Genomic DNA, 20,815 nt, shown 5'->3' with positions numbered 1-20,815 from the left:
AGTAAATTGGGAAGTTGTTTAAAATTGCATGCCCTATTTAAAACATTAAAGTTTTTTTGGACTTGACTGTCCCTTTAACATAAAGAATATTAGTGAACTCCCCTTAATGAGATACACAGTTCCCAAGGTAATAATTGCCCTTAAAGAGACAGTCAAGTCCAAAAAAAAAAACTTTCATGATTTAAATAGGGCATGTAATTTTAAACAGCTTCCTAATTTTGTTTTATCACCAATTTTGCTTTGTTCTATTGGTATTCTTAGATGAAAGCTAAACCTAGGAGGTTCATATTTAATATGCTAATTTCTTAGACCTTGAAGACTGCCTCTAATCTGAATGCATTTTCACCACTAGAGGGCATTATTTAATGTGTTTCATATAGATAACATTGAGCACATGCACGTGAAGCGACCTAGAAGTGAGCACTGATTGGCTAAAATGCAAGTCTGTCAAAAGAACTGAAAGAAGGGGGCAGTCAGCAGAATCTTAGATACAAGGTAATTACAGAGGTAAAAAGTGTATTATTATAACTGTGTAGGTTATGCAAAACTAGGGAATGGGTAATAAAGGGATTATCTTTCTTTTTAAACAACAAAAATTCTGGTGTAGACTGTCCCTTTAAACAATCCTTGAAGGGCCTCATAATACTGATGGTTCATCTTAAATAATCTCCCCAGACAAGACAGCTTTAGAGAATTGGCCTTGATGTGTTCAGCTAGATGCCATTACTTGTCCTGAGCCTTCTCGTCAAAAAAGGATACCTAGAGAACAAAGCAAATGTAATAATACAAATAAAATGGAAAGTTGTTTAAAATTGCATGCTCTATCTGAATTGTGAAAGTTTAATTTGTATTTTGCTGTTCTTTTAAGGGGGCAGAAAAGTCAGAAAATGGCAGAAAAAAGCATTTGCATTAAAAAGAAGGTTACATTTTTATTTTAAAGCTAACAGGAAATGTAATTGGGCCTTAAAGGGACATTCCTGTCAAAACTGGAATCCACATAGATACATTTCAGTTTTTAATATAATTTTTTTTTATTAAATACATTTATTAGCATAAATGCTTCTAATAAAAGCTATAGCTGTTTCAAAAGAAAGTGTATTTAGGTATGCACCGTGCACCAGCATTTTAAACACAGCCCTTGCTTAGAAAACCTAAGGTGCTTGTACCAACTGGTAATGACTTTATTTGTTAATTGCTAACATGATACAAGAGCAACTGGTGCTCTGAGCAGCTGCAATATTTAAAATGCTGGTGCACTGAGAATATCTAGCTTACATGCACATGCATAGAAAAATGTGATAACTTTTACTAGAAGCATTTTTGCCAATACATGTATATTGCAGATATGTTTCTAATCAAAGATGTAATTCATCTATGTGCATTTCAAATTAATGTCCCTTTAAGGACAGATTTCTCACTTGATGATAAGCAGGACTACCACTACTTTAAAGGTGGACAGTAACACAATTCACAAACATAAAACAAACTTTTTTTTTCAATGCAGAAACATTTGTTTAAGAAAACAATGTAACCCTTTTTTAAAATCATCTCTTTTAGATGCAAAGTAAAAAAAAAAAAAAAAGTATCCCTTTAATTATAATCCACAGTATGTATGTTATACTGATGCTAATGTAATGGTCTTATACAACTGGGCTGAACTTACACAGTTGACTGTAATTTTGTTTTTCACAACATAACATAGTAACATAGTAGATAAGGTTGAAAAAAGACTGAAGTCCATCGAGTTCAACCTATACAAATCTAAAATACTTACAAAAAGCTCCAGTTAAGCTTAAATAACCCCATTAAAATGTGACCCATTTAATACTAGCAATCATATCCATTAATTTTGTTTATATACAGAAATTTATCCAGACTATTTTTAAATGTATCTATGGTATTGGCATTCACTACCTCCTTTGGTAATGAGTTCCACAATGTTATTGCTCTTACAGTGAAAAAACATTTCCGTTGCAGGAGATTAAATCTCATTTCCTCCAACCTTAAATTATGACCTCTTGTCAGAAACAATTTTTTTGGAATAAACAGAGCTTCTGCCATCTCTGTATATGGGCCTTGAATATATTTATATAAAGTAATCATGTCACCTCTCAAGCGCCTTTTTTCTAAAGAAAACAGACCCAGTTTGGCTAGCCTCTCCTCATAGGTTAATTTCTCTAATCCCCTTATTAGCTTTGTGGCCCTTCTCTGAACTTTTTCTAGTTCTGCAATATCTTTTTTAGCAATCCGTCCCCAGAACTGCACTCCAAACTCAAGGTGAGGTCTTACCAGGGCTTTATATAATTGCAGAATTATGCTTTCCTCCCTTGAATCAATGCCTCTTTTAATACATGCTAGTAGCTTATTAGCCTTTGAAGCCGCTGCCCTGCATTGTGCACCCATCTTTAGCTTGTTATCTATTACTACTCCCAAATCCCTTTCCTCCTGTGTTTGGCTAAGTCTTGTCCCATTTAAAAAATACGTAGCCTGCTTATTTTTACTTCCAAAATGTAGAACCTTGCATTTTTCCGTATTAAACAACAACATTGAGTGTTAACATTTAAAGTGGGGATGCCATTAAAAATGCACTTTTTTATGATCTTAAAAATTCAAACTGCAATCAGCTTGCTTTAAAGGCAGGGACAGTCTAGTCAAAATTAAAATTGTTTTTTTTTATTCAAAGAATGCTGAAACTACAATTCACATCATGCTCCATAAAGACTTCTGGTTTCTGCTTCTCCTATTTAAAAGGGACAGACCATTCAAAATTAAACTTGCATGATTCAGATAGGGCATGCCATTTTAAACAACTTTCCAGTTTACTTTTAACTTAAAATTTGCTATGTTCTCTAGGTATCCTTTGTTAAAAGCTAAAACTAGGAAGGTTTATATTCTAATTTCTAAGTCGTTGAAGGTCACCTCATCTAATTTTGACAGTTTTTCACAGCTAGACAGTGCTAGTTCATGTGTACCTTATAGATAACATTGTGCTCACTCCTGTGAAGTCAGCACTGATCGGTTAAAATCAAACGCAAGTCTGTCAAAAGAACTGAAATAAGGGGGCAGTCTGTAGGTGCTTAGATACAAGGTAATCACAGAGGTAAAAAGTGTATTAAATTAAAGGGACATTAAACACTTTGAGATGGTAATATAAAATGATAAATTGTATATATAAAAAAACTTTGCAATATACTTTTATTATTCATTTTGTCCCCTTTTCCTGTAATTAGATTCTGAAATTGTGAGCTTTTCAGTTCCTGTTAGAACTGAAAGTGCAGAACACTGTGTATTATACACAGCCATTGGCTGCACAACCTAGTGACCTATGTATAACTGTCCTAATTGGCCACAGCAGCGAAAGTAACCTAAGTTACAACATGGCAGCTCCCATTGTTTTATAGACAATAAAATTTTAGACTCATTTTGTAAATATTTGAACAGCTAATTAAACTTTAAAAAATGCATCTACATGTTCTTCCCAGAATAATCTTTTCTTTGAATAAATCATTTTATCTAGCATTTATTTAGTATTTAATGTCCCTTTAATATAACCGTGTTTATGCAAAACAGAGGAATTGGTAATAAAGGGATAATCTATCTTTTTAAACAATAGAAATTATGGGGTAGACTGTCCCTTTTATGCATTTTAATCAACTTTGGATATTTAGTTATAGAATATGTCTAGAATACAGTATCCTTATTGGCACATATCTATTGGGTACTTATAGAGCGTGAACTAATCACATGTGAGGGTCTCAAGGCGCTAAGGGAAGGCGGATGGGGGGGGGCGTTCATATGACCATAATAGTTGAAAAATTACTTGCTTTAATACATTACATTCACACAAAGGTTAAACACACAGTAGAAATGCAGTTTGGGACCCACAGAGCACTGCAGGTCCCAAGCAGAAACCACCAATCAGCAGAGCTAGTTACACAACAGCGTTGCACATCTGTTTTTTTTTTTCAATTAGAGTATGTAATATTGTGTTACTGTTTATGGCTATATCTATCATCTATCCATCTATCAATCTAGATCTATCTATATATCTATTTATCTATTTATATCTATATATATATTATATCATCTTTAATAGTTATTTTTCACAGGTAAATATATTTTTCAACTTCACACATAACTTTGCTTGATCGAATATTAGTAATGCAGCTGTGAGTGCTTATCGATACTTTTACATATTTGTTTACTCAAATAATTGAAAACCAAAGTGTTAACAATAGTAACAAAAACAATGAAAGTTTAAAAACTACACGTCCCATAAGGCCCTGCGTTTCTGGCATCTGCGCAGTGCTTTACATCATGTATCAATGTGAACTCGCATCCAGCTTTTCCGCCGATAAGGGCGGTGCTAGGGCATCTCGGCTGATTGGTTGTACTGAACGCCAATCAAGCCCAGGGCTGGATCAAGTTCCCCGGCCGCCTGCTGTATCTCTGGATGAGGCGAGTGGTGGCTGCTGGGCAGCGGGTGTGTGAGGTTCTGGACGGCAATAAGATGCTCAAGTTTCGGTTTAGGCGGCAGGTGAACGACCCGCAGAGGGAGAAGATAAAGCAGGATTTGTTCGCATTCAACAAGGTGCGAGAGTGGGGGCCCTGCAGCAGGGGGTAGCGCATCTTTGTAATCAAAGCTTCTTTTGGTGCGTGATTCTCTTGGGAGTGCGGCGAGGGTGATAGGAGAGCACAAGAGTCCCCTGTAACTCTGAGGAGTGGGCTCTATAGTGCTGCTGGCTGGGTAGGGTAAGTGGTGCCACTTCTAGGATGCCGTGGGTTACCCCTCTGTACTTGAGACCCTGCTAGTGTGCAGTGAGCTGCTCTGTAGTGACAGCAGTAGAGTATTGTTTCCCTGGTAGGGCGTGCTGGGTTGTTTACTCCTCTGTAGTGAGAGGTTGGGGTATTTAGTTTTGGGGTGCAATGACTTGTGCTACTCTTCTGTAGGGAGGGGTTTGGGTATTAGTTCTGGGGTGCAATGGCTTGTGCTACTCTACTGTAGGGAGAGGTTGGGGGATTAGTTCTGGGGTGCAATGGCTTGTGCTACTCTACTGTAGGGAGAGGTTGGGGGATTAGTTCTGGGGTGCAATGGCTTGTGCTACTCTACTGTAGGGAGAGGTTGGGGGATTAGTTCTGGGGTGCAATGGCTTGTGCTACTCTACTGTAGGGAGAGGTTGGGGGATTAGTTCTGGGGTGCAATGGCTTGTGCTACTGTAGGGAGAGGTTGGGGGATTAGTTCTGGGGTGCAATGGCTTGTGCTACTCCTCTGTTGGGGGATTAGTTCTGGGGTGCAATGGCTTGTGTTACTCCTCTGTAGGGAGAGGTTGGAGGATTAGTTCTGGGGTGCAATGGCTTGTGCTACTCTACTGTAGGGAGAGGTTGGGGGATTAGTTCTGGGGTGCAATGGCTTGTGCTACTCTACTGTAGGGAGAGGTTGGGGGATTAGTTCTGGGGTGCAATGGCTTGTGCTACTCTACTGTAGGGAGGAGTTGGGGGATTAGTTCTGGGGTGCAATGGCTTGTGCTACTCTACTGTAGGGAGGAGTTGGGGGATTAGTTCTGGGGTGCAATGGCTTGTGCTACTCTACTGTAGGGAGGAGTTGGGGGATTAGTTCTGGGGTGCAATGGCTTGTGCTACTGTAGGGAGGAGTTGGGGGATTAGTTCTGGGGTGCAATGGCTTGTGCTACTCTACTGTAGGGAGGAGTTGGGGGATTAGTTCTGGGGTGCAATGGCTTGTGCTACTCTACTGTAGGGAGGAGTTGGGGGATTAGTTCTGGGGTGCAATGGCTTGTGCTACTCTACTGTAGGGAGGAGTTGGGGGATTAGTTCTGGGGTGCAATGGCTTGTGCTACTCTACTGTAGGGAGGAGTTGGGGGATTAGTTCTGGGGTGCAATGGCTTGTGCTACTCTACTGTAGGGAGAGGTTGGGGGATTAGTTCTGGGGTGCAATGGCTTGTGCTACTCTACTGTAGGGAGAGGTTGGGGGATTAGTTTTGGGGTGCAATGGCTTGTGTCACTCCTCTGTAGGGAGAGGTTGGGGGATTAGTTTTGGGGTGCAATGGCTTGTGTCACTCCTCTGTAGGGAGAGGTTGGGGGATTAGTTTTGGGGTGCAATGGCTTGTGTCACTCCTCTGTAGTGAGTATTGCCCTGCTACAGTGTTACTCACTAATTTCTATCACTACAGGGGAGTATTACTCTGCTAGAGTGTTAGAGGTTTTGGTTTTGAGTATTGGTGTCCCTGCTAGGGTGCAATGCATTTTTACCCCTGTAGAGAGATTGGGTTAATGAATATAGGCACTCCTGATAGGGGGTAATGGTTGTGGCATACTGGCACAGTGCATAATTATGCCCCTGCTGAGGTGGGCACAATAGTGTTAGCCATTTGTATTGGGACAATGCTTAGTTGTTCCCCTGCTGGGATGGACATTATAGTGTCATCCCTCTGTAATCTCAGATTGTGGCTGTGGTTGGTTGTCCCTCTAACTGTGGAGTATTGAATTCCTTTGAAATAAAGTACTGAGGCACTGATTAGCGATGCACCAGCGAGTTCTCAGTATGGTTCTGGCACTGGGTATTTCTTCCCTTACTGAAAGTTGTTTTTAGGGCAAATTGGGATAATGACTAGTAGTGCCTTTTTTTTTTTTTTTTTTTTTTTTTTTTTTTTTTTTATTAAGCTCATCCTAAGTGCACCCTTGTTTGTAGAAGTTGAACTCATATTAGTTATACTTTTTTGCTATAGGTGTGTGTATATATATATATATATATATATATATATATATATATATATATATATATATATATATATATATATATATATATATATATATATATTATTTTTTTTTTTTTTTTTTTTTTTTTTTTTTTTCATGCTGTGTGAAGTTTTTACTGGATATGGAACCCATCCGTTTGGATCCTTCACCACTTGCTATTATCTCCTATCTCTCTATCATCGAAATTATATATATAAAAAAATTTCCCTTCATTATTTATTTTGTGCCCTTTTTCTGCAATTCCATTCTTAAATCATGAGCTTTTTAGTTCTTGTTAGAAATGGAAGTGCAGAACACAGTTAGAATCCACACAGCTATTGGCTGCAAACTCTAGTGACCTATTTTATAACAGTCTCTAATAGGTTACCTTTTCTGCTCTGGCCAAAGTTACAACATGGCAGCTCCACTAAAATATTTTACTTATTTTGTCAATATTTTAAACAACTAATGAAACTTTAAAAAAAAATCTATCTATATGTTCTCAGACTAATCTTTTCTTTGACTGTATCATTCTATATAGCATTTTAGTTTTTAAAGAGATATTGCAGCCAAAATTGAAATCCACCTGGATGCATTTCAGTTTTGAATAGAAGCATTTGTATATTATACATGTATTAGCAAAAATGCTTCTAATAAAAGCTATAGCTCTTTCAAAAGTGTATTTAAGTATGCACCGTACACCAGCATTTTAAACACGGCACTTGCTCGGAGAGTAATGACACAACTCGTTAATTGCTGACATGATACAAGCCCCACTAACACTCTCAGCAGCTGCAGTATTTAAAATGCTGGCATCCTGAGATTATCTAGCTATGCTGCACATGCAGAGAAAAATGTTAACACAAAAACAGTGATAACTCTTACTAGAAGCATTTTTGCCAATACATGTATATTGCAAATAGGTTTCTATCCCAAGATGTAATTCATCTGTGCATTTCAATTTTGACCGGACTGTCCCTTTAACATCATATTCTGACTGAGCTGTAATCTAATTAGTGTCTTTATTGTAGCATGGGCAGCTGTATTTCTGCCATATGTGAAAGAAATAGTTTGCATTTATATCCACTCATGCATTATGGGTAATAGAGCCATGCTTGGTTTGCTAGCTCTCAATAGGACAGGCCGGGATGTCAGTATCGTACAATGCAAGTGTGGATACAGGTGTATGATGTCGTTTTTTTTTTTTTTTTATTTGACCACATAAACCAGCCTCTTACTAAAGTGTTTGGCATCCCTGGAATTGCAGCAAGTGGATAACTGTGTGGGCTGTACTTGCGCTCTTGAGAGATCACAACTGTATATTTATAGGGATAGAGATCTACTGGCTGTGCCTGTTATAAGCACCTGAAGTGCAGTGGTTACTGTGGGGTGCAGGTGTGATTGGGTACGTTATATTACTGACTTGAAGTGGTTATACCAACATTGTATTTACTGTTTGTGCTTTTGTATCCTTGTGAAAGTGCTGCTGAATGTTTAAAGTGGTACTTGTCTGATAATTTTGTTCATTGCAAAATGTATTTGCTGTGAAAGTAAAGTTTACCATTTTGGAATACGGCTTTAGTTTAATTGACTATAAACAAGTTTATATTTATATAAATGCGATCTTACTCTGCAGTATCTTCCTCCGCCCACTGGCTTCATGGTTCTTACATTGATCAGCGGTCCCACCCGCTCCATGCGTAAGGAAGCGTGCTTATAATCGAGTAATTCATTTATGCGCATGTGCAATCTTACGATCTCCGCTAAGATACTAACAATGAATCACTAAATTTGATGTTTAATATTTTAGCGGAGATCGTACTAGCAGTGTGTCGGCATTGAAGGATTCCCCAAAGACTAGAACGAGCAAAACATAATGTAAGCATAGTAGGGGCTTCCCTTTGTTAATGCGCATGCGACTTGCATGAACACGCTTCGAGAGACAGAGTTCAGAGTTAGCCGCATGCGCATTACAAGCTGGGGGAGTATATCGAACTGGTTAGACGCCAATGGGGGACCCAATCAGTTCGATACAGCTGGATTTGTCACCGTAAAGGAATTATTTTTTTTCAAACAGGTGGGAGGATCGCCGAGAGACTTGGGCAAACTTATTTAAAAAAAAAAAAAAAACATTTAGAAAAGCCTGCAAATAAAATGATGAATTAAAGTAACCTTTATTTTTAATATATATTTGAAATATTAATAACTTATAGCCTGAGTTTACCTTCGGTATAGCTAGGTGCCCTATGCTGTTTGGTCATTTTCTGGTTTAGTGTGAGTGTTTGCTCACTGCTGATAATGTTAGTGCATCTTTACAGTACTGTGGTTGATTTCGCTAATACATTTCTTGGTGTAGTGTCACTACTTGTAAACAGTGAGTTTGTGTTCCTATGCTATGTCATGCGTTGCCTGGTACAAATCTGGCAGCTGAAGTTACTTTTTTTGTCACTGATCTGCTATGTGTAGAAATGTAGTCTGTATCATGAGATTGTTGCCCCAGTAACCAGATATTGTATCTGCGTTATCTGTCTCTAGTGTCAGGAGGAAGACTTTCTTAGATTAAAGGGACATTCCGGACAACTTTTAAATGCACATAGATGAATTACATCTTTGAATAGAAATATATTGGCAAAATGCTTCTAGTAAAAGTTATCACTGTTTTAGTGTTAACATTTTTCTCTGCTCGTGCATGTGAAGCATAGCTTAGATATTCTCAGTGCACAATCATTTTAAATGATGCAGCTGCTTAGAGCACCAGTGGGGCTTGTATCATGTCAGCAATTAACAAATTGAGTCATTACCTGATGGTACTAACACCTTGGGCTCCTCGAGTAGTAGCTGTTTAAAATGCTGGTGCACAGTGCATACTTAAAGTGAAGGTCACTTTTCAACAATGAGTGCCCGGTTTTTAAAAATATTTTTAAAAACAGGGGCACTTTCATTGATGAAAACTTACATTGCACTGGATTTGAAGAAATACTTACCTTTTTACTTCTGCAAAGCCGGATCGACGATCTCAGCCTCGGTTCCTCTGTACTGACGTCAGAAATGACAAAACCGGCTTCCTCTAATCATGGCTTGCACCCCAGAGCGTCCAGCTCTTGATGCCCGGCTTTGATTGGAGGAAGACAGTTTCGTCATTGTTGTGGTCTACAGCAGGAAGAAGGAGGGGGATGTCGATCCGGCTTTGCAGGAGTAAAAGGTAAGTATTTCTTCAAATCCAGTGCAATGTTAATTTTCATCAATGAAAGTGCCCCTGTTTTCAAAAGTATTTTTAAAAACCGGGCACTCATTGATGAAAATTGACCTTCACTTTAAATACACTTTTGAAACCACTATAGCTTTTATTAGAAACATTTTTGCTAATGCATGTATATTACAAAAATGCTTCTGTTCAAACCTGAAATATATCCACATGGATTCCAATTTTGTCTGAAATGTCCCTTTTTTAGTATTTTGGGTTCATTAGTATTTGTTAGGTTCTTTTTAAGATGAACTATACATGTAACTAAGATAAAGATCGCAGACCCTTTAGCAGTGGGGTTCAACTGATCCAGCATTGTGACTCACTGCAAAGTGTCTCTGCTAATAGAGTCAAATGCAAATATTTAAACAATAAAATATGCCACAGACTTCAGTGAAATGAAGTTCACTTGCATAAATACCCTGGATGCTTAATCACAAGGATTCCTGAAACTTTATATCTAGTGTCTAAGCATTGTAGTACACAATGCATCTCTGTTGGTGATTTATATGCGTTCTTAAAGTGAATCTTAGCGTTTCACGTCTTAGCAAAACAGCGTCTGCCATGGGCTGCCTTAGCAGCTCAGAACGGCGAACGCTTGAAACAAGTAAAGGAGCTTTCAGCGTGAAGAAGTATTTTATACGTCATGAAAGTCACCTATAATTGTTTCAATGGTCAATCCTAGCGTTTCACAAACGCTAGGATTGACTTTCACTTTAAAGGGATGTGAAACCCAAAAATTGTTCTTTCATGATTCAGACCATGCATACATACAGCTTTATCATTTATGTCTATCGCATTTTCTTCGTACCATGTGAAGGAAGCAGATTTGATAATAGAGCTATGTTGGAAACTATTTAAAAATAGTATGCTCTGTCTGAATCACAATCATTTTTGGGGGGTTTCATATCCTTTTAAAGTGAAGGTCAATTTTGATGAATTAGTGCCCGGTTTTTAACCCTTTTCATGACCGGGTTAAAAAGTGTAGACAAATTGAAATCACGCGATCGTGCAAAAGATTGCGAGATTACAATTATGTGATCGGGTCTGGGGGCGTTCCTAAGATGCTAAGAACGCCCTTCAGACCGCGATCAAATCCTGCAAGCCTAGTAGGCTTCAGGACAGCCGTTTGCAATGACGTTGTATTCCGTCATAACGGCTTTAAAGCCCAGTGCCGTTGTGACGGAATACAACGGCATAACGGCATTAAAAGGTTAATAATCCTATTAAAAACAAGGGCACTTTAATTCATCAAAATTGACATTTCACTAGTTTTCTTCAAAAACGTACCTTTTAATCCTGGCAGCCGCTCCAGCACTTCCTCCGCCCGTCACAAGCCATCTTCGTGGGTCCAAAATGACGAATCTGGCTTCCTCCAATCACGGCGTTGCATCAGGCCAAGATTCCCCCGGGAGGGAAGCTGTAATTGGAGGAAGCCTGATTCGTCATTTCTGACATCTGCAGAGGCTTCCGACGGCCGTGGGAATCACTGGAGCGGCATTCAGGATTAAAAGATAAGTTTTTGAAGAAAAAGAGTGAAATGTCAATTTTGATGAATTAAAGTGCCCTTGTTTTGAATAGGATTATTAAAAACCAGGCATTAATTCATCAAAATTTACCTTCACTTTAAATGTTATAGTGTGTTTAAAAAAACGGCTATAATATAGTTGAGCAAGTTATAGGTTTGTTTTGGGTCAGTGAATTATGCATGTTTTGTATATAGATATTTGTTAAAGATACAGTAAAGTCAAAATTAAAGTGACAAATGCAAAAAAGTGTTTCATAATTCAACTAGATCATACATTTTTAAACCTCTTCATTTTACCTATGTTATTATTCTCTTTTATATCCTTTGAAGGTGCAGCAGTGCAATACTGGGAGCTAGTTGGGCACATTGGTGGCTGCACATATATGCCTCTTGTTATTGGTTTACCAATCAGCAGCTACAAAGCATAGGTAGGCTCAGGAGCAGTAATTCACTGCTGGGTTCTAGTTGCCGATTGGTGGCTGCACATATATGCCTCTTCATTAGCTCCCCATATGTGTTTAGCTAGCTCCCAGTAGTGCAATGATGCTCATAAAACAAAGGATACCAAACAAATGAAGCAAATTTGATAGAAGTAAATTGGATAGTTGTTTAAAATGGCTCTATCTGAATTATGAAAGAAAAAATGTGGGTTTTGCTTTGCTACAAAAAAGGCTAGGAATGCATAAGCAGAATGCTTACTAACTGGACTTCTTTAAAGGGACATTTAAAGGGGAAAATTCCATTCTATAATTTGGTTAAGCATGCACTTTTTGTCACTAATGAGCCTTAAAATGTATGTGGTTAATAACAGTTAAAGTACCGTTTGGGAACCACAGAGAACTGCTAGTCCCAATACAATGTATGTATGATGTTACTCGCTAATGGGCAAGTGGAAATTAATTTATATATATATATATACACACATGCAGGAAACCTTAATATTTATTTTTCATATTTGGATAGAACATAACATACAACTTTCCAATTTTACTTCCATTATCAAATTTGCTTTGTTCTTGTTATCCTTTGCTGAAGGAACAGCATTGCACTGCTAGCTGAACACATCTAGTTTCGCCAATCACAAAAGACAAATGTGTGCATACACCAATTAGCAGCTAGCTCTCACTAGTGTTCTTCAGCAATGGATACCAAGAGAACAAAGCACATTTGAAAATAGAAGTTAATTTAAAAGGGTCTTAAGATTACATGCTCTATTGGAATCATGCAAGTTTATTATTTTGACTTTCCTATCCCTTTAAGGCTCAGATGATGATTAGCAATAAAGTATTTTTTAATTAAACAGAGAGGAAAGTTAATATTACAGTGTGTATTTTTTTGTTTATTTCAGATCATATTAACTTTTGTCCCCAAGTACTGAATTTATTTGAATTGAGTAATAAAATTTTTATATCGTTTTAGCTCATCTAATTTGTCGCTATAACCTGTATTTGGTTTTGGGCCTTGCCCTATGCTAGATACTAATTTGACTGCATTATTTACTGTCTCTATTGCCGGGAGAACTTTTGCACCACTGCCTATTTGTAAAGTCATGTTGTCTTCTCTTGCTGCGTTATAGCATTTTGTCACTTATTTTAAAGGGACATTCTAGTTGGAAAATCCGAAAACACTTATTTATTAGAGCATGTCATTTTTCCTAAACAGAAAACAACCAGTGAGCCATTCTTCAGCAGCTGTCACACAACCCACCAATCGCTGCCTTCCTAAAGTTTGGGAGCTGCTACACACAGTTAACATGTGTTTAAACCCTTTTGAGGTAGTTAAAGGGACGGTCTGCTTGAAAATGTTTATAAAGATAAATAATTCCCTTATTACCCATTCCCCAGTTTTGTATAACCAACACGGTTATATTTATACACTTTTAACCTCTGATTACCTTGTATCTAAGGCTCTGTAGACTACCCCCTTATCTCAGTGCTTTTTACAAACTTGCCTTTCAGCCAATTATTGCTGATTCATTTATAACTCCCCGGGAATGAGTACGTTATCTATATGGCACACACGACTTGGCACTGTCTAGCTGTGAAAAGCTAATAAAATGCACTGAGATAAGAGGCGAACTTCAAGGGCTTAGAAATTAGCCTATGAGCCTACCTAGGCTTAGCCTTCAACAAAGGATACAAGGAGAACAAAGCAAATGTTATGATTTTTAATTTTGGCTTTACTGTCCCCTTTTTTTTTTTTTTTTTTTTTTTTTTTTTTTTTACTGCAAATAGTGTAAAAGTTACATTCTCAAATGAATTGGAGGATGTCATTTGTCCTTTATTTAGATATGATATAGAAAATTATTTTCATACATTAGCAATTAAAGGGACATACAACAAGTTAGGATAGAGGCAAAATATAATATGTACTTTAATTACTTTACCTGCAAATTTATACTGCAGTGCCTCGCCATTAACCCTTTCTTTTTAGTTTCTGAATTGTAAAGCTCTAACCCCCCCCCCCCCCCCACACACACACACACACACACATTTCCTTTAATGGCTGTATCTATATCTATTGTTGCTTTGGTAGAATACACAAGTGCATAGGGATTATCTGCTGGAGCATGCCTAGAAGCTGTAAACTCGTTTCAAATACAATGCCTGTGTCTAAACACTGATAAGGGGGGTGGAGCAAAGTGCTTGAGACAGCATGGCTAAGTGTTTTTGCTTATTTTTGAAAATTGTTTTAAAATACTAGTGAATTTTTAAACAATTTTTTTTTTTTTTTTAATGCAAATTATTTTTACTTAAAGTGAATATAAAGTCACCTGTATTGCTAATCGTCATATTAACAATCTTCCAAAATCAGGGTGACTTTAATTCATCTAATTTTTTTATTTATTCTTATTTATAAAATCGCATATTTTACCTTTTTTTTTTTTTTTTTTTTTTTTTTTTTTTTTTTTTTGACAACCGGGATTTTCAATAAACTTTTTTTTCCCCCCTGGGGCATTCAACCCTTTTTTTTTTTTTTTTTTTTTCTTCTACGTCATGTGCTTCTCCAGTACATGCGGTGGGGGATAATATCCATGCACCTCTCATGCTCTAAACAACTGATTTACTGCTTCCGGGAGAAAAACGATAGATTAAGTGTTGCCGGCTTTGATGCATGCACATAATATGATCCTTTTTTTTTTTTTTTTTTTTTTACGCATGTGTAGATTTATTGGATCGGATTCTAATCGTTGCAATATCCACACGGGTGCGTGCTTTAGGTATACGTATAGAGCGGATGGGACCGCTCTATATGTCTGTGTTCAAATACAGAATGTAGCAGGTAGGAGGAGTCCGGCTTCAAACGGATAGATTTGTAGTAAATAAATTATAACCAAAGTATTAAAGTGAAGTTCAATTTTACCTCACTGCTCATCACCCCTTTAAACAGTAACCTCTCAATAGCACAGTCGCTAAGTTAGATTTAAAAAAAATATGTATGAATTACGTGAAAATTGAATATAAATAATACCGATGTTTCTGACTGTTACTCCTCCCCCGGTCCAAGACGCTGAAATCGTCTCTTCAAAGCTCGTGCACAACAAGGGCTTCGATATGCGTATTATATCTTCATTTGCGCATGCGTTTAAAATTTCAGTCCGTCGCTTATTTCATTCAGGAGCATTGTTATATTGTATTTGTATCAGATTCCGCAATGCTGGCTAATACGCATGCGCTAAGCGTGAACGAGCATTGTGATTAGGACGACACACGCAGTAATACGCATGCGCAATAGTGGGTGATGACGATGGTAAAAAGGGGCAGGATGCCATGGGGGAAGTAAAGGAATTGGTTATGAATGTGGGAAAAACTGTCAATCAAAAACGGATAAATGTCGGGCGGACAATTGCAGCAATACCGACTGTAAATATAGATTAAAAATTCAAACGACAAGCTTAGTTTTATGAAAAATGATGAATGAACATAACATTTTACACATTTACTTTCGAAAATATTAACTAGAGAGGCGGACTTGAACTTCACTTTAATAAAAAAAAATAAAAATAAAAAAAAAATTAGCGGTTGAGCTTGGTACATGTTGATGCATCATTACTCTAATTACATTCAGCTAAAGTTGACATTCACTTTAATTAGCCCTTTTAGGATATGCACAGATCTCAACATGTTTTATGGCACTTTAAGTATTGCATTGGTGTGTGTGGCACAGGAGAAAACCTGCAGTCAGGATTTATCAAACAGCTGTTATCACACCGCTGCTTCCCTGTCCTGTTCTCCACCTCTTAGGTGGAGAATTTAAATTTTCCCGGTCTCATCCGACCAGGGAGATTGATGGACCCTGCTCGCGCATGATTGGTTGTGCACGGGCAGGGGGCAGGATTGCATGTACAAGCTTGTGTGCAATGGTATAAGCAGTCTGCTACCTGCCAGAGGAGAAGCTGGGCGTACAGGGGCGAATATGTACGCCCCTGTTTGTCACAGCATAATAAAAGGAGCCCTTTGTGGGGAACTTACATTTTAAGATTAATGTCACTTTAAACTGTCACCAATTTTTTTTTTTTTTTTTTTTTATTTAAACTTTCCATTATTAACCTTTACCTGTTTTAGTGTGTCCCAAAAAAGGATTGGATTAGAATAGAGAAGGCTGGTTGAGAGAATTCTGTTCTTGTACAGTTGCTGTCTGTATAATTTCTTTCCGAGCTGAGGCATGTATCTATGTATAAAATACAAAATTATACCTAAAGGAGCAATTTACCATACATTTTTATATCCTGTAGCTGGTATAAGTTATTGGAAACATATTAAAGAGAAGTCAATTTTACACTACACTGTCCCTTTAAGGATCTGCTACAGTTTCCCGTTATTATTTAATAAAGTGCTGGTACTTTTTATCTTCATCCACCTGCTTAGCATTTTTATATATCTATATCTGTTTGAATAGTCTTTCTTAAATTCTGCATTCCTCTCCTGGATTTTTTTTTTCTATCCTTCCTTCCTCCTGTTGTGTTGGGTGCAGCTGCCTCTCCAGCCCAATCCCTCCTACACACTCCTTGTTTTTGGGATCCGTCCTTCCCCTGAGTCAGGCTGGGAGTGAGAGCTCTTGTAGTGTGTAACCGATATTGTCAGACAGCTGTGAAGTTTTACCTGATTATCCAGACAATACACTCGTAAACAGCCTCCAAGCCCCTGTATTTCCTGCTTTTTTTTTTTTTTTTTTTTTTTCCCCTCTTACAATGAATAAATAATTCTGTTTTGCAGCTCTTCAGCTGGAGTTACTGCAATATACTCCATTTCCTTTGCATCCTCTTCATATATTTTGCAGACAAACTATCCATCAGTTTAATTCTTCCTCACTCCCATAGGGAGGGGGATATACAGCTGTCTTAAATACCACTGCCAAATTTGATTGGATGAAATCTTGGCAGATTTATTTTTCTTGTGTATTTCTGGTGAATTGAAAAATTCCACAGAGGGTCACTAGCCGAAGGGTGGGGGGACCGTTTCTAGTATCCAAACTACATAGTCACAACTTAGTTCACATTGTGTACATTAAAAGTAAATAAAACTTGCACCATTTGCGTTTCGTATATATGAGCTTAATCTGTGATGTAAAAGTCAGTATTTTATAGATTAGTAAAAGTCCCCCCCCATGTTACGGCGCAGAAGCACAAAGAAGGTCTTAGTTCAGATGTGTCTGCACTCACTTAGAAAAAAAAATTGGAAAATGAAAGAATATATTTGGTTTAGAGGTGAATTTAGTTTTAGCGCTGCCCTAGGCACTGAGGATTCAGTAGCCCCCCACTCTCCCGTGTTTGCACATTTTGTCTTGTATTTGCCTCATATGTTTCTTACAAGTGTTTAGAGCGGTTAATTATTTACTAACTCCAGACATAAACACAGTAAACCGTGCAAAAGTGATTATCCCCTTCTGTGAGCCACCTATAGACCAGTTCTAAACCATTTCTATCTCCTTGGAGACTATAGGAGCTGCACAGCATCATGAAACCAAGCTGGTCAAAATGTACTTCCTAAAATCTTGCAGCGCTAGACTAAGGTCTATTTGTCCTACATTAAAATATGCCCCCTGCTGACTGCAGTAAAGGGCTATTGTTCCAGAGTCCAAAGGATGCTTTGGGGATAACTTCTTGCTGAAGGCCAGTGGACGCCCCAAGGAAGGGGCGAACCAAAGCAGCTTATATCAGAGTGGCTAGTGGACAGTCTTATGGTGAGAGGCCTGGCATTGTAGGTTTGCGCCTGGGTGGCCACGTGTCACATGCAGACATTTAGCTTTTCTTTGAGGAGCACTCTTCCATAGCTCCATATACCAGCGTGGGCGTCCCAGCCACTGCTATGGTCAGGGTTTTTCACCATGATTTTGTATAAAACTCATTAATAACATATCTCTAATTTGAATACTTCCCTTGGTAACAAATCAGTTGTCAATTTAAATTTTTTTTTTTTTAATATATATATAATACCTTTTTAACACTCTCTTAGATGTTGCTTATACTTACCTCTGAGTCCTCTAATAGCCTTTGAAGCAGAGTTGCCATAGTGCGCTCTCCTTACTGTCATTGGTAGAGCTGCCGCTCTTCTGTCATTCTGTCAATGGTTAACTTGAAATGTGATTGGCTGTAGTCGTATCTCTATTAGAAAACATCTTAGGCTGTAGATGAGTCCAGAGAGGTAAAGTATAACTGCTACGAGAGCGGTTAAAATGTATAAATGTAAAGTGGTTTGAAAGCCTATAATTATACACTAATCCTATGTGGCAGTGTGTATTTGTTTGTTTTATTTAGTGTTGTATAGAGCAGTATTTAGTAAAGGCTGTATATTTTTTTTTTTTAACGATTTATCCCCCCCCCCCTGCAAAATAAATCAATTTAAATGAAAAATACCTTTATTGCAATACCTTTTTATAAATGGGCATTATAGTGGAAAAAAGTACTAGGCTGCGGCCCGGCTGTTAAGAAATCAATCATTAGAACATGTCATTTTATCGCTAGTGACCCTGCAACCATTGCAGAATTCTATAACATTTTTCCACATTTACTGCCCCTTTAAGCATACTTGGGAGTATAAAGTAATGTGGCACCTTGCCAGTTCAAGCATTAGTGACCAGCCTTTCATATATTGTTATTATTATTTCTTTTAAGTGTTCCTGTTGAAGCAGGCTTTTAGGTTATAAACTTAAAGGGACAGTCTACACCAGAATTGTTGTTGTTTAAAAAGATAGATAATCCCCTTGTTAGCCATTCCCCAGTTTTGCATAACCAACACTGTTATATTAATACACTTTTTACCTCTGTCATTACCTTGTATCTAAGCCTTTGCAGACAACCCCCCTTATTTGAATTCTTTTGACTGACTTGCATTTTAGCCAATCAGTACTGACTATATAGAACACATGAACTAGCGCTGTCTAACTGTGAATAACTGTCATAATGCAGAGGTGGCCTTCAAGGGCTTAGAAATTAGTATATGAGGCTTCCTAGGTTTAGCTTTCAGCAAAGAATACAAAGAGAACAAAGCAAATCTGATGATAAAAGTAAATTGGAAAGTTGTTTAAAATGGCATGCCCTATCTGAATCATGAAAGTTTAATTTTGACTAGACTGTCCCTTTAATCAGAGTTTCACTGCAAGTAGGAGAAGCAGAAATCAGAAGTCCTAATGGAGCATGATGTGAATTGTAGTGTCAGCATTTTGTGAATAAAAAAAACAAACCTTTTAAAAACGTAGAAACTCCCAATTTTCCACTGTTGATGTTAGGCTGGGACACCTAGTGAAAGGGGCTGAGAAAGCAGGAAGAGCCGGCCTCCCCCCCCCCCCCCCACCTGCATATGAAAAGACTCCTTACACAAACAAGAGCAAGCAGGAGCCTGTAGACATCAGTATACATCTGATACCTTAGGGCTTGGTTAGGAGTCTGAAAATCAGCACAATGTTATTAGAAAAATAAGCAAACCTATAAATTGTTACAAAAACTCCCCCAGATGGGCTTTATAAATGGATAATCTACCAAACATTTATGCAAAGAAAAATCTAATGTACAGTGTTCCTTTTTTGTTTTTTTTGCAAGGTTTATATAAAACATAGGTCTGCACATCACTGTTATTTTTTGTATTACAGTGCATTATTCCTCTTTGCCATCTGTGGTAACCCCACGTGTTTGTGTTTCATGTAGGCTCAGCTGTGCTGTGTTTATAAGGAGTCAGATTCCATGGGTCTCCAGGAAGTTCCCAGCCTCGTCACGTTGCTTAAGCAATCTGACCTCACATTTCGGATACCTATTAGTATCAGTCTGTTTCATTGAGTGATCTAATGATGTCCATAACCCCACTGCACCAAACTCTATTGCTTGGGTGTGAGTGGGCTCTGTGCCTGGGAGGAGTTTTGAGGTCTGATTTCCCTTCCTCCCTTCTGCGCCTGGCTACACCAACACAAGAGAACGTTCCCCTCTTCTCCCGGGGCATTGTGCTCTCTTGCTGTTTTTGAGACAAAAGCCCCATTTTTCTACCAAGCTTTGTGGGAACAATAGTCAGCCCCAAATGCACCTCCCCCTTTCCAATTAACCTTTAGTGTGCCAGGAAGATATCTGAGAAGTAGATCAGTTCTTTCTAAAAGCTTCAGCAATAGAGCTCATTATGCAATTTTATAGGTTAATCTTCTTATAAATGATCTACTGTTCCTAACTTTATTGGCTTGTTTTTATTATATCATTTTCTCACTTTAAATTTATATATAATATTTATCCAGCATTTTGTGGCACAATTGTTTATTTTTGTTTATGATTCAGACAGAACATACAATTTTATATGACATTCTTATTTGCTTCGTTCTCTTGGCATCTTTTGCTGAAAATCAGGGATGTAAGTTTAGGAGTGTTTTGAGCACACTATGACAGCAGTTTTGCAAGAATGCTATCTATATGTATTAGATTGCAGCACTATTTCCTGCCATGTAGTGCTCTAGACACTTATCTAGATATCTCTTCAACAAGGAATAGCATGAGAACAAAGTAAATTTGATAATCGAAGTAAATTGGAAAGTTTTTTTTTTTTTTTTTTTTTTTTTTTTTTCAAAATTTGTATTTTCTGTCTGAATCACAAAACAATATTTTGGGCTTCATATCCCTTTAAACAACTTTCTAATTTACTTCTATTGATTGTCAAATTTACTTTATTATCTTGTTAATTGTTGAAAAGCATAACTAACTGGTGGTTTCACAAATATGCCTTTTGTCATTGGCTCACATGTTTTTATTTTTTTGTGTGTGTGTCTCGCTAAGCCTTGGTTTGCAGAATTTTTCGTACTGGAATATAAGCTTCTTC

At 37.7% G+C, this 20,815-nt stretch overlaps 1 protein-coding gene across 1 annotated transcript in view; it reads left to right on the top strand.

Moving 5' to 3' along the window:
- Positions 1–4,415: 4,415 nt before the first annotated feature.
- Positions 4,416–20,815, top strand: part of LLGL1 (LLGL scribble cell polarity complex component 1) — a 243,677-nt gene continuing 227,277 nt past the window's right edge. Inside the window, exon 1 of the mRNA XM_053694694.1 lies at positions 4,416–4,591. Within this exon, the coding sequence (XP_053550669.1) occupies positions 4,454–4,591 (138 nt within the window). The 5' untranslated portion in view covers positions 4,416–4,453. The remainder of the gene's footprint in view (positions 4,592–20,815) is intronic.

Source organism: Bombina bombina, chromosome 11 (genome assembly GCF_027579735.1).
Source record: "Bombina bombina isolate aBomBom1 chromosome 11, aBomBom1.pri, whole genome shotgun sequence".
Lineage (NCBI taxonomy): Eukaryota > Metazoa > Chordata > Amphibia > Anura > Bombinatoridae > Bombina > Bombina bombina.
Note: the sequence above shows the minus strand (reverse complement) of the source record. Positions and strands in the feature narration are given on the sequence as shown.